The sequence below is a fragment of the Oratosquilla oratoria genome, chromosome 12, assembly GCF_046742065.1.
Source record: "Oratosquilla oratoria isolate Oo_2021 chromosome 12, ASM4674206v1, whole genome shotgun sequence".
Taxonomy (NCBI): Eukaryota; Metazoa; Arthropoda; class Malacostraca; order Stomatopoda; family Squillidae; genus Oratosquilla; species Oratosquilla oratoria.
In genome coordinates this window covers 3,242,667-3,257,315 of record NC_134788.1, presented here as the reverse complement: position 1 = coordinate 3,257,315, position 14,649 = coordinate 3,242,667, and the positions used below count along the sequence as shown (strand labels likewise).

At 40.8% G+C, this 14,649-nt stretch overlaps 1 protein-coding gene across 1 annotated transcript in view; it reads right to left on the bottom strand.

The window, feature by feature from the left end:
- Positions 1-2,789: 2,789 nt before the first annotated feature.
- LOC143030914 (uncharacterized) overlaps positions 2,790-14,649 on the bottom strand; it is a 12,265-nt gene continuing 405 nt past the window's right edge. The window contains exons 2-3 of the mRNA XM_076194160.1: positions 13,482-13,676; positions 2,790-3,343 (exon numbers count right to left, since the gene is read on the bottom strand). Coding sequence (XP_076050275.1) covers positions 2,918-3,343; positions 13,482-13,544 — 489 coding nt within the window. The 5' untranslated portion in view covers positions 13,545-13,676 and the 3' untranslated portion in view covers positions 2,790-2,917. The remainder of the gene's footprint in view (positions 3,344-13,481; positions 13,677-14,649) is intronic.

The window sequence follows — 14,649 nt, the reverse complement described above, 5'->3', positions numbered from 1 at the left end:
ACGTGCAGAATAAAATTCTTTAAAGATATAGAAAAGATGATTTTTGACAATTGTGTTAGTGTTAACACTGAGCGAAACATTCTGAAAAAAACTCTTAAACACTTGTAGAGAAAATATGAAAACTACTTGTATAAATATGACAAATTTTGACAATTATCATTTTAACACTGAGCGAAACATTCTGACAATTGAGTTCATATTAACACTGAACGAAACATTGAGAAAAATTTTGAACACGTGGAGAGAATTTTTTTAAATATAAAAATGCAATGAATGTTGATAATTCTGTTCATATTAACACTGAAACATTCTGAGAAAATCCTTAAACACATGTAAAGATTTTGTTTAAATACAGAAAATACGATGAATTCTGATTTTTTACATTAACACTGAGCGAAACATTCTGAGAAAACCTAGAGAAAAACTTTTTAGAAATTAGAAAAGATGATGAATTTTGAAGTGTTCATATTAACAACCAACGAAATATTCTGAGAAAACCCTTAAACACGTGGAGAAAAAATGCATTAGATATAGAAAAGATGATTTTTGACAATTGTGTCCATATTAACACTGAGCGAAACATTATGAGAAAATATGAAAAATACTCGTATAGAAAATACGATAAATTTTAACAATTATGTTCATTTTAACACTAAACGAAACATTCTGACAATTGAGTTCATGTTAACACTGAACGAAACATTGAGAAAATCCTTAAACACGTGGGGAGAAAAATGTTTTAATATAAAAAATACAATAATTTTTGGTAATTGTTCATATTAACAGAGCGAAACATTCTGAGAAAATCCTTAAACACATGTAGAGAATGTTTTAAATATAGAAAAGACGATAAATTTAGATTTCTTTGTTCATATTAACAATGAGCGAAAATTCTGAGAAAACCCAGATAAACACTTTTTAAAAATAAAGAAAAGACGATGAATTTTGAAGTGTTCATATAAACACTGAACGAAAAAATCTGAGAAAACCGTTAAGTGCAAAGAAAAATGCTTTAAAAATATAGAAAAGATGATTTTTGACAATTGTGATCATATTAACACTGAGCGAAACATTCTGAGAAAACATTTTGTCAATCTCTAGATATCCCGTGACTGATATTATTGTTTCGAAAGAATATATATAGAATATATTTTGATACAAATGATATGCTTGCAAGTTTATGATTTTTCAAGTTTTATAATTCAGTATAAAGACAATAAGATATCCTACATTGGTAGTAGACACAATTACCTCTGATATCTAATAAACATATAAAGTACCTTTGTTCATTGTATAAGGAGACACTTTAGTAAACATTTCAGAATCCTTGTGAGGCGACATGAAGCATAAATATTTGTTAACACTTCAGCCCCTATGCTAAACGTTCACTATATTAACAAATAAAATGTATAATAGTAGTACAAAAAGAATGCTGCATTGCAGCACAATGACTCGAGTTTAGTAATGATTCTTCGTTTCTGTTAGTATTATTGTCAACTGGAAAATTAGATAAATGGTGACCGACCGTTTTCGTCTATTTAAGAAATCTGTCAGATGTAAATTGTGAAATCTGGGCCTATGTGTTTTAGTTTCCTTTTTCTTATACTTAAAGGGGCCTCTGTTTATTTCTATATATACGGTTGGGATTGAATCTTCCAAGTCCGGTACTATTTTATGCTTCAAGCCTGCATCTTACAGCAATGGCTACTCCGTCGTTGAATTCTTTACTCCTATTCCGCTGCTATGCTGCACATTATTTGACTGTAGATCGCATAGCGAAGTAGCACTTTTTTGTGGTTCCTACATATTTTAACATCGTTTCTGTTGAATGACCAATATAACACATTGTGTTTACGTAATCTATATACATTTCTAATGTATCCTTGATCTCTGTGTGTTTCTATCACTTTCTATTGTTTGATATTATTATTGTATAACCATTTGTTCGTAATGATGGGCAATAATTAAATAGATCTTTAATTGGACCTCATGCTCCTTGAGATTTCACCAAACAACAGTTAGGCGTTTAGAATACTAAGGTTAAACTTAGGAAATGCAGTCTTTGAAATCCACATTATAATGATGCCTTCCCCTTATGAAACCCTACCCTGGTAAGGATTTGACCCCTGAAAAGTTGAACTACAACTATTGGCTATATCATGCAAGATGCACTCCTGGAACTAACTTTTGTATACAAAGTCTAGAATTTTACAAGCTATCCTAACTTCTCCCCAAAATGTTAGTAAAATCATTTTGGCAATCATTGTCCTTCATAGCTACCTGCGTTTCAAAGACCCCTAACAAATACACAGGAACAGAGCAACACAAATAATGCTGGAGCAGTGCAAGCTCTAAACATTCCTTGTACAGAGATCGAGGCAAAAGCAGTAAGGAATCAGTTCCTTGCATACTTCAATAATGAAGGACATACCAATTGGCAAGACAGGATAGCCCCACTAGATCCTCCTTACACTACAGGATGTGGTGTATATACAGTAATTTACATACATACATATACCAAAGGTCTTTTCTCCCCCTTGTAAGGGAGGTAGCTAGAAAACAATGGCATAAAAATCACTCCCACCCATTCCATCCCTATCACACTCCCCTCCCCTCCATCCTCTTATCTTTGTTCCATGTCCCTGAATTCCACCCCTCTTTATTTAGTGTATAATACTGTGCTACAATACAACATTAATATGAAAATACAAAAGCATCATACACCAGCCAACACACGGGTTGAGTTGCACTTATTCATTTTTCTGAAGTAGGAATGTATAAAACAAGTCTTCAAAAAAATGCCAGTTTAATACAAAACATCTCATCACAAATGGTCATGTGGTTGAGGCATATAAATACCTGACATCCTTTAATGCATAAAATAATAACAATAAAAAGAAAGAAAAAAAAAAGGTACCTAGTTGAGTGCAAGGTCATTTGGTGAAAGTTGAGGTTCATTATGAATAACATTTAGAAGTTTTGCAGCCACATCTCTCTGCCTTTCATCCTTAAGGACAGACAAGTAGGAAGCAATTGTAGAAACTGTGTGCTTGACCAGGGTTGATTTTGGTGGTTCATTCCCTAAAATCTCGTTAATTGCTGAACATGTATCAACAATTTTCTGATCAACTGGGTCATTCACTTTCGTTCTCTTTCTGGGGGGACCATAATAAGCTGATGAATGAGATGAGGTTGATGAAGCCGGTGAAGGGGTTGGTACCATTGCTGGTGATGGAGATCTTGGGGGATCGTCAGCATCCTCTAGAATCTCTTCCATGATGTCCCCTACACTTACAGTGCAGACAACTTGTTCAGGTAACGTAGGCCTCTTACCCTCTTGTGCCTGCAAGGTGTTTTCAAGAGATTAGATTATATATATACAAGCACTCACATCACCGCGATACAAAAATGCAAAATAACCAGAGGGGAAACTTGTAGACAGTAAGTACTTTCGTATATTACATCTTCAGACTATTACATCTGAACATGTAATATACGAAAGTACTTACTGTCTACAAGTTTCCCTTCTCCTGTGGTTATTTTGCATATATATATATATAATATATATATATATATATATATATATATATATATATATACATACATACATATACCAAGGCTTTTTCCCCCTTCCAAGGGAGGTAGCCACAAAAGGAAAGGCATAAAAACACTCCCACCCATTTCATCCCTAAATACACTCCACACCCCTCCCACCCTTCCTCTCATCTGAGCACCTCCTGGATGACGGGTCATCCCTGAACCCTGCCCACCGCCCTGGGTCAGAAGCAGTGTCGAAAGACACAGCACATCCACAGCAAGGCCGCTTCATTTAATCGGCGACCCCCCCCTCTCCGTCCCCCTTTGCATATAAGGAGAGGACGGGGAGAAATCCCTTCGGGCTGCGTCAAAATTTACTCACACATACTACCCCCCCCCCACCCCCCCGCCTATTCCTCCTCATGTCGTCACAACATCATCCATATACAACCATTCTCCACTCACCTCTGTCTTCCGTCCTCTCCCTTCCTTCCTCAACAGACATTCCCCTCTTCCCCAAAGCCCCCTTCACCCCATCCATCCACCTCATCCTAGGACGTCCCCTCATGTTCACTCCCTCCACATCTGCCTTCCATACCTCTTTTACTAGTCTTTCGTCACTCATTCTTTCCATGTGTCCAAACCATCCTAATATTCTTTCATCAACCCTCTCTCCCAAATCCTTTTTTACCCCTGTTCTCCTCCTCACCTCCTCATTTCTCACTTTATCTAGCCTAGTAACCCCCACCATACTTCTCAGACACCTCATCTCAAACACATTCAAACTCCTTCTCTCTTCTTCTCTTATGTTCCACGTTTCTGCCCCATACAGTGCTGTTGGCACAATCACTCCTTCATACAGTCTCCTCTTCGCATCCATTCCCAAATGTCTATTTCTCATTACACTCTTTAAACCACCAAGGCATTTACTCGCTTCTCTCAATCTACATTCTACCTCCACCTTCACTCCACCTTTTCCTGCTACACTTGCACCCAAGTATCTAAAACTATCCACTTCCTCCAGTCGCTCTCCCTTAATGTTCACTTCCAGTCTACTGCCACTTTCACCCCTTGTACCTCTCATCACCTTACTTTTACCCACATTTATCTTTAGCTTTCTTCTATCACATACTCTCCCAAACTCTGCCACCAGCTTCCTCAATCCCTCCTCTGACCCTGCCACAAGCGCAGTGTCGTCCGCAAACAACAGCTGGCTCACCTCCCACTTTTCTCCATTTTCTTTAACCATCTCCAATCCCTGACTCACTACCCTAGCATTCACCTCTCGCACCACCCCATCCATGTATAAGTTGAACAGCCAGGGCGACATAACGCATCCTTGACGAAGTCCCACCTTTACTTCAAACCACTCACTCTCTCCATTTCCAATCCTAACACATGCTCTACTACTCACATAAAAACTCTTGACAGCTCCCAAAAGCTTTCCTCCTATCCCATAAATCTGCATAACCTCCCACAGTGCCTTTCTGTCTACCCTATCATAAGCCTTTTCCAGATCCATAAAAGCCCAAAAAATATCCTTCCCCTTTCCTATAGCTTTCTCACATATCTGTCTTACCACAAAGATCTGATCTACACAACCTCTACCCGTCCTAAATCCACACTGTTCCTCACCAATTACTCCTTCTGTTCCTCTCCTAATCCTCTCAATTAAGATTCTCCCATAAGCCTTCCCTACTACACTCAACAGGCTAATCCCTCTGAAATTACTACATTCACACTTGTCCCCTTTTCCCTTGTAAAGAGGAACTATACAGGCACTACTCCAGTCCTCCGGTACTTTACCCTCCCTCCAGCAAACATTAAATAATCTCACCAACCAGTCCACCATCACTGAAGGAGGAGTGGGAGGGAGTAAAGGATAGAGTAGAGATGGGTGTGGAGGAGGAATGGGGATGGTTCAAGGAGGGAGTCTTAAAGTGTGCAAGGATGGTGTGTGGAACAAGAAGGACAAGGGGAAATAGAAGAAAGGGTAGTGAATGGTGGGATGAGGAAACAAAGAAGGTTGTAGAAGAGAAGAAGCGAGCATTCACAGATTGGTTACAAAAGAGGACAGGGGAGTCATATGAGAGGTACAAAGAAAAGAAAAGAGAAGTAAAGCAAAAGGTAAAGGAGGCAAAGAGGAGAGCAGATGTGAAATGGGGTAGGAGTATGACAGAAAATTTTGAAAGTAATAAAAAGATGTTTTGGAAAGAAATTAAGAGAGGAAGAGGAGGCGAATCAAGTAGGGAAGAAAAGGTAAAAGGTACAGATGGAGAGTTGATAATGGAAGAGATGGCAGTGAGGGGAAGATGGGCAGAATATTTTAGGGAGTTGCTAAATGTGAAGGAGGATAGGGAAGGAAAGATAGCTGCAGTGGGAAATACGAAGAAAATGAGAGTGATGAGTGAGGAGAACGGAGGAGAAATAAGGAAGGATGAGGTGAAGGCAGTTGTAAAGATGATGAAAGCAGGTAAGGCACCTGGTCTGGATGGATGTCATGCAGAATATATATATATTATATATATATATATACATATATATATATATTATATATATATATACTATACACATATATATAATTATATTAAAATTAATAATGTAAATACATAAAGAAAATAATAAATAAAATAATGATAGATAAAATAAAGCATCTAACAGAGTTCAACCCCAAGTAAAATGAAATTGGCGGAATACAGTTCTTTATTTTTCATAGAATAAAACTGATGTTAACCACTTCCATACGGTGCCGCACACGTAGGCGTCATGAGGAGCAAGTGGGTACGTGATGATGCCAACGTCGACCTTTTGATTATATTTATTGTAGTCGTACCTACATAAGATTCATTCTCTCTAAACTGGCTGCATCATATTTTCTATGGTTATCAAAATTCACGGGTGAAAGAGAACGAACAATTAAGCACTGACTTTATTTTTTATAATGCGATTATTATGACGCGACATCGCACATCGGGCATCTAATGCTGCCAGACGTGCGATGTGCCCCGTATTGAAGGGGTTAATGTTAAACACATTCTGATGAGATTCATGTCAGGCAGGCAGTGTAGTGCACTGCACATACATTTAATCAAAGTGTCTTACCACCCACGCCCATGGATTACACGGCCCAGCAAAATGACTTCCTGCTGATAATATCAAGTGACAATGTTGTAACATAAAAATGACAATGCCTATGGCTTCCCCTGTACAGGGGATAGCAACAATGTGCTATCCAGCTGTAAAACACACACAGTAAGGATCTTGTATTTCAAGCATATATATATATACAGTGCTCAACAAGGAAGTATGAACAGTTAGTGAGAATGAGTGATGAGGAGAATGAATGAGTCATAAATCAATAAACAAAAGCTCACTTCGTACATCTAATACTTTGATGGGTGGCCTTTACATGCAATGATCTCACGAAGGTGGTTTGGAATGGAAGTGGCATACTTGGCAAGATGTGCAGGGGTTATACTAGCCCAGGATTGGTGAATGGCTGCCTCAAGCTTGGGCACAGAGCTCATATCTTTACCCCGCAGGTCTTGTTTAATGTGGTTCCACAGGTTTTCTATTGGGTTTATGTCAGAACTATTGCCTGGGCAGTCTACTATGTAAGTTATATGACAGTCTTTAAGCCACTGAGTAACACTACGAGCAGTGTGGGCTGGGGCGTGATCTTGTTGAAAGATGTTAGCACCTGAGCTATTAAAAGAATCCTCCAGGTGGTCATTTAAGAGTTCATAATAAACATATTGGTTCACTTTTACATTTTTTGGTAGTACAACAAGGCTCCAAAGTCCTCTTCCATTAAAACTTCCCCATACCATGAGAGAATCAGGGTGTTTCACTGTTTGTTAAACGTACCGGGGGGTCAAGAGGGTCAGTGTTTTTTGCAGACAGATCTGGGTTATTGCCCCTTGTGGTAAATACTTGTTCTTGCCCATATTAAGGCTTGAAAACACCTCTGTCTGCAAAAAACACTGACCCTCTTGACCCCCCGGTACGTTTAACAAACAGTGAAACACCCTGATTCTCTCATGGTATGGGTTAGTTTTAGTGGAAGAGGACTTAGGAGCCTTGTTGTACTACCGAAAAATGTAAAAGTGAACCAATATGTTTATTATGAACTCTTAAATGACCACCTGGAGGATTCTTTTAATAGCTCAGGTGCAAACATCTTTCAACAAGATCACGCCCCAGCCCACACTGCTTGTAGTGTTACTCAGTGGCTTACATAGTAGACTGCCCAGGCAATAGTCCTGACATACACCCAATAGAAAACCTGTGGAACCACATTAAACAAGACCTGCAGGGTAAAGATACGAGCTCTGTGCCCTGCCAAGTACGCCACTTCCATTCCAAACTGCCTTCGTGAAATCATTGCACATAAAGGCCACCCATCAAAGTATTAGAGGTATGAAGTGAGCTTTTGTTTATTGATTTATGACTCATTCTTTCTCCTCATCACTCATTCTCGCTAACCGTTCGTACTTCCTTGTTGAGCACTGTATATATATATATATATATATATATATATATATATATATATATATATATGTGTATATGCATCTGGGGTATTGGCTGTATGTTATTGTGGCAAAGTAGCATGCAGTTTTAGGGTCTATATGGGGTGCCCCTACAGACCAGAGCCACACATCATTTTGTCTGTGATAGAGGAAAACTCTGTTCATAGAGAAATGATGGCACTTTTATGCTACGACTACCCCTCCTTTATGCTGTCCCCCAACCCCTTGTTATTCTCCTGTACCATTTCTCTGAATATTCATTCCCTTTTTTCACCTATCCCTGTGGTGGGGAAGAGAATGCTACCACCAAGTCTTTCCACTTGAGTCGTAAAAGGTAAAAAAAAAATGGGATGGGGATGGGATTAGGAGTCCTGCCACCTGTAGCCCCAAAAGGGGACATTCCTTAAAAAAAAAAAAGTAAAAGCATAAGAGGGTCTGGGAGTTTTCCAACGAGTACCCTAAGTTTTGGGTCTTTTAATGTGCGTGGATATGGAACAGATGAGACTAAAAGGGAAGAGATAGGCAGTATGTTTGTGAAAAGAAAGATGGATGTGCTGGCTTGAGTGAAACTAAAATGAAAGGAAAGGGCAACTGTGAGTTTGGGAGTGTAGCTGGGAGGTAGTCAGAAGTGAAGAGGGGACGAGGGAGAGAAGGGGTGGGTATACTAGTAAGTGAAGAGATAAGTAAGCGGGCAGTGAAGTGGAAGGTTTCATCAAGGTTGATGTGGATGAAGGTGAAGCTGGGAAGGGAAATGTGGGTTTTTGTAAGTGCGTATGGGCCTGGTAGTGAGAAGAGCATAGAGGAAAGGGAGGCTTTTTGGGTAGATATAAATGAGTGCATAGAGGAATTAGGGAGATATGTCAATGTAGTTGTATTGGGTGACCTTAATGCTAGGGTAGGAAATGAACCAATAGACGGAGTGATTGTGAAGTATGGAGTTCCAGGTAAAAGTCGTAGTGGAGAATTGATGGTGGAGATGTGTCTTGAAAGGAAGTTAATGATAGCAAATACAGTGTTTAGGGAGAAAGTCAAGCAAGTACAAATGGGAGAGGGTGGTGGATGAAAGGGTGGTAGATAGAGCGTTAATGGTGACCAAGAGTATGGTAGGGAGAGTTAAGGGTGTACATGTTCTAAGGGGAGAGAGTGGGGGAATATCAGACCTTTTTCTGGTGGAAGGTAAATTGTGAGTGGAGAATAGGTGGAGAAAGAGGAAAAGGGCAGAAGGTAGGGAGATACTTAGAGTGAACTGCTTAAATGAGAAAAAAAAGGAGAAGGAGTATAAGAAGCTGAGAGAGGAGTGGGAGGGAGTAAAGGATAGAGTAGAACAAGGAGTGGAGGAGGAATGGGGATGGTTCTAGGGGGGAGTCATACATACATATACCAAAGGCTTTTCCCCCCTACATGGGGGATGGCCAAAAAGAAAAAGGCATAGAAACCACTCCCACCCATTCCATTTCCTATATATTCCATTCCCTTCCACCCTCCTCCCTCTTATCTTGGCACCTCCTGGATGATGGGTCATCCCTGCATCCTGTCCACTGCCCTGGGTCAGAAGCAGTGTCGCAAGACACAGCACATCCACAGCAAGGCCGCTTCATAAATTTGGTGACCCCCCTCTCTGTCCCCTCATGCAGAAAAGGAGAAGACAGGGAGAAATCCCTTTGGGCGGCTTCAAATTTTTTCTCATACATACTTCCTCACCCTCCATCCCCCACCCACTCTCCCTCATGCATCACAGCATCATCTATACACAACCCCTCTCCATTCACCCCTATCTTCTGTCCTCTTTTGTCCTTCCTCCAAATATTCCTCTCTTTTGTAATGCCCCTTTCACCCCATCCATCCATCTCATCCTAGGACCCCCCCCTCATATTCACTCCTTCCACCTCTGCCTTCCACACTTCTTTTACTAATCTTTCTTCACTCATTCTTTCCATGTGTCCAAACCATCCTAATACTCTTTCATCAACCCTATCTCCAAGTTCCCTTTCAACCCCTGTTCTCCTCCTTACCTCCTCATTTCTCACTCTATCAAGCCATCACTATCACTCCATCATACTTCTCAGACATTTCATCTCAAACACATTCAAACTCCTTCTCTCTTCCTCTCTTATGTTCCGTGTTTCTGCCCTGTACAATGCTGTTAGTACAATCACTCCTTCATATAGCCTCCTCTTAGCATCCATTCCCGGATATCTATTTCTCATTACACTTTTCAATCCACTAAGGCATCTACTCGCTTCTCTTAATCTACATTTTATCTCCACCCCCATTCCTCCCTTTCCTTCCATATTCGCACCCAAGTATCTAAAACTATCCACTTCCTCCAGTCTTTCACCCTTAATGCTCACTTCCAGCCTGCTGTCACTCTCTCCCCTTGTACATCTCATCACCTTACTTTTACCCACATTTATCTTTAGCTTCCTTCTTTCACACACCTTCTCAAACTCTGTCACTGGTGTGTGGAACAAGGAAGGTGGGAGGAAATAGAAGAAAGGGTAGTGAATGGTGGGATAAGGAAGCAAAGAAAGGTGTAGAAGAGAAGCAGGCATTCATAGATTGCCTACAAATTAGGACGAGGGAATCGTATGAGAGGCACAAAGTAAAGAGAAGGGAAGCTAAGCATAAGATAAAGGAAGCAAAGAGGAGAGCAGATGTGAAATGGGGTAAGAGTATGACAGAAAATTTTGAAAGTAATAAAAAGATGTTTTGGAAGGAAATTAAAAGAGAAAGAGGAGGCGAATCAAGTAGAGAAGAAAAGGTAAAAGGTGCAGATGGAGAGATGATAATGGAAGAGAAGGCAGTGAGAGGAAGGTGGGCAGAGTATTTTAGGGAGTTGCTAAATGTGAAGGAGGATAGGGAGGGAAAGGTAGTTGCAGTGGGAAGTGCTAAGAAAATGAGTGATGAGTGAGGAAAATGGAGGAGAAATAGGGAAGGATGAAGTGAAAGCAGCTGTTAAGATGATGAGAGCAGGTAAGGCACCTGGGTTGGATGGATGCCATGCAGAATGTCTGAAGAAAGGAGGTACAGTTATGGTGAGGTTATTTAATGTTTGTTTAAGAGAGGGTAGAGTGCCGGAGGACTGGAGGAGTGCCTGTATAGTTCCGCTTTACAAGGGAAAGGGGGACAAGTGTGAGTGTAGTAGTTTCAGAGGGATCAGCTTGTTGAGTGTAGTTGGGAAGGCTTATGGGAGGGTCTTGATTGAGAGGATTAGGAGAGGAACAGAGGGAGTAATTGGTGAGGAATAGTGTGGGTTTAGAACAGGTAGGGGTTGTGTAGATCAGATTTTTGTGGTAAGACAGATATGTGAGAAAGCTATAGGAAAAGGTAAGGATGTTTTTTGGGCTTTTATGGATCTGGAAAAGGCTTACGACAGGGTAGACAGGAAGGCATTGTGGGAGGTACTGCAGATATATGAGATAGGAGAAAAGCTGTTAAGAGCAGCCAAGAGTTTTTATGAGAGTAGTAGAGCTTGTGTTAGGATTAGAAATAGAGAGTGAATGGTTTGAGGTAAAGGTGGGACTTTGTCAGGGATGTGTTATGTCACCTTGGCTGTTCAATCTTTACATGAATGGGGTGGTGCAAGAGGTGAATGCAAGGGTAGTGGGTGGTTGGGGATGGTTAAAGAAAATGGAAAGAAGTGGGAGGTGAGCCAGTTGTTGTTTGCTGATGACATTGCACTTGTAGCAGGATCAGAGGAGGGATTGAGGAAGTTAGTGACAGAGTTTGAGGTGTGTGAGAGAAGGAAGCTGAAGATAAATGTGGGCAAAAGGTGTTGAGATGTACAAGGGGAGAGAGTGACAGCAGGCTGGAAGTGAGCATTAAGGGTGAAAGACTGGAGGAAGTGGATAGTTTTAGATACTTGGGTGCAAATGTGGCAGGAAAGGTAGGAGTGGGGGTGGAGGTAGAATTTAGATTGAGAGAAGCGAGTAAATGCCTTGGTGGTTTAAAAAGTGTAATGAGAAGTAGACATCCGGGAAAGGATGCTAAGAGGAGGTTATATGAAGGAGTGATTGTGCCAACAGCACTGTATGGGGCAGAAACCCGGAACATGAGAGAGGAAGAGAAAAGGAGTTTGAATGTGTTTGAGATGAAATGTCTGAGAAGTATGATGGGGTTACTAGGCTGGATAGAGTGAGAAATGAGGAGGTGAGGAGAACAGGGGTGGAAAAGGAACTGGGAGATAGGGTTGATGAAAGAGTATTAGGATGGTTTGGACACATGGAAAGAATGAGTGAAGAAAGATTAGTAAAAGAAGTGTGGAAGGCAGAGGTGGAAGGAGTGAATATGAGGGGGCATCCTAGGATGAGATGGATGGATGGGGTGAAAGGGACATTATGTAAGAGAGGAACGTCTGTTGAGGAAGGACAAAAGAGGACATAAGATAGGGGTGAATGGAGAAGGGTTGTGTATGGATGATGCTGTCATGCATGGGGGGTGAGGAAGTATGTATGAGAAAAAAATTGACGCAGTCCAAAGGGATTTCTCCCTGTCTTCTTTTCTGCATGAGGGGCCAGAGAGGGGGAGGTCATCGAATTTATGAAGCGGCCTTGCTGTGGATGTGCTGTGTCTTGTGACACTGCTCCTGACCCAAGGCAGTGGACAGGATGCAGGGATGACCTGCCATCCAGGAGGTGCCAAGATGTGAGAGAGGGAGGAGGGTTGAGGGGAGTGGAATATGTAGGAAATGAATGGGTGGGAGTGGTTTCTATGCCTTTTTCTTTTTGGCTATCCCCCGCATAAGAGGAGAAAGCCTTTGGTATATGTATAAATATATTGTTTATATATTGTTTATATATTGTTTATTCAGTGATGAATGGATACCATATTAGCCTTCATCACTCTTGATCTTAATCTTTATAGCAAGTCTGTATCCCTGTGGAATAGCATGAAAATGATTTTTATGTATCTGAAATAGATACTGCCTGTCATAAATTAAAATGAAATGGTCACCAAGACTGCACTACTAGTACTTTATTTTATACCTAGTTCAATACTATGGCTACAAGAAAATATAACATGTTGAGGTCTTTAGGCCCCCTTAACCCCTTCCATACAGTGACACCTATGTAGGCGTCATGAGGAGCAAGTGGATACGCAAGGATGCAGATGTCGGCGTCTTGATTATATTTATTGTAGTCATAGCTGCGTGACCACCATACTCTGTAAACTGGCTTCATCATATTTTCTATGATTATCAAAATTCACGGGTGAAAGAGAAGAAGTGATAGAGCAGTGACTTAATTTTTTATAATGCGAGTATTATGATGCAATATTGCACGTCTGTCAGCTAATGCTGCCAGATGTGCGATGTGGCCCATATTGAAGGGGTTAAGAGTCTGCCTTTGGGGTCAGAAGCACTGAAGACTTGAAGTCATCATTATAATAGTAAACATCAATATATTTGCAACTTACTTCCTGTGGTGAATGTAGGGTGAATGATGCTGATGTAGCGTACCAGTCATGATGCGGCAACATAAACGAGCATGCATCGAAAAAACTCCCACTTTGTCCGTACACCAGCACTTAATCCACTAGGTGTGTTATGGATCTTCTTGACCTCTCGTTGAAAGTATCCTTTTAGTGTAGCAAACCTGGCTTGCACATCACCTGCAAAAGTGCCAGGCACATCAATCTAAGCAAAGGTAACTGGAAAGAGTGTATAAAGAAAAATAAAATTATTCTATAGGAGGGGTTTGCACAAACTTGATTAATTATTCTAACAGGAAATAACTTATCTAATAAGCATTTACATAATGCAACTGTCATTGAATGGCCATAATTTTTTTTATTTTTTTTTATTGGCCATTTAAAGCTAAGTCCAGTCTCCAAAGTAGCTCACCTTAGGTCTGGGTGACTGGCCAAAAACAATTCAAACTGTATTAATTAGTTATGACAAGCCCCTGGCTTCGCCAGCCCGGCTACGCCGGGGGGCTTGGCCTGCGGCACACCTCGCTTCGCTCGCGGAGGGCTACACCCCACCTTCAAACAAAGGCTATAAAATAAGCAACTGTAAATTATTCAACTCTTTTATTTTCGTCATTTTTTTTTTTTAGAAAAATATTTTTATTTAGACTTACGCCCAAGATCCGCTCGAGTCCCAAAGATCCGCTCGAGCCCTCAAGATCCGCTCAAGTCCCAAAGATCTACTCAAGTCCTCTAGATCCGCTCGCGTCCCAAAGATCCGCTCGAGTCCTCTAGATCCACTCGAGTCTCAAAGATCCGCTTGAGTCCTCTAGATCCGAAAGAGAAGAAGAAGAAGAAGAAGAAGACGAAGAAGAAGAAGAACGCGAAGACGAAGAAGAAGAACGCGAAGACGAAGAAGAACGTGAAGAAGAGGAGGAAGAAGAACACGAAGAACGCGAAGAACACGAAGAAGAACGCGAAGAAGAAGAAGAAGAGGAAGAATACCACCTGACCCCGACTTCTTCTTCCTCTTCCTATTGGACAACCTTACACCCACCTGATGTCCCCAAAATACCACGGATTGAAAAACTGGAAAAACTGGAAAGACTTTATTTTTTAAGTTACATTGATATTATGTTCTTGATTAAAGCACACCTGACCTAACTTTACCAGAACC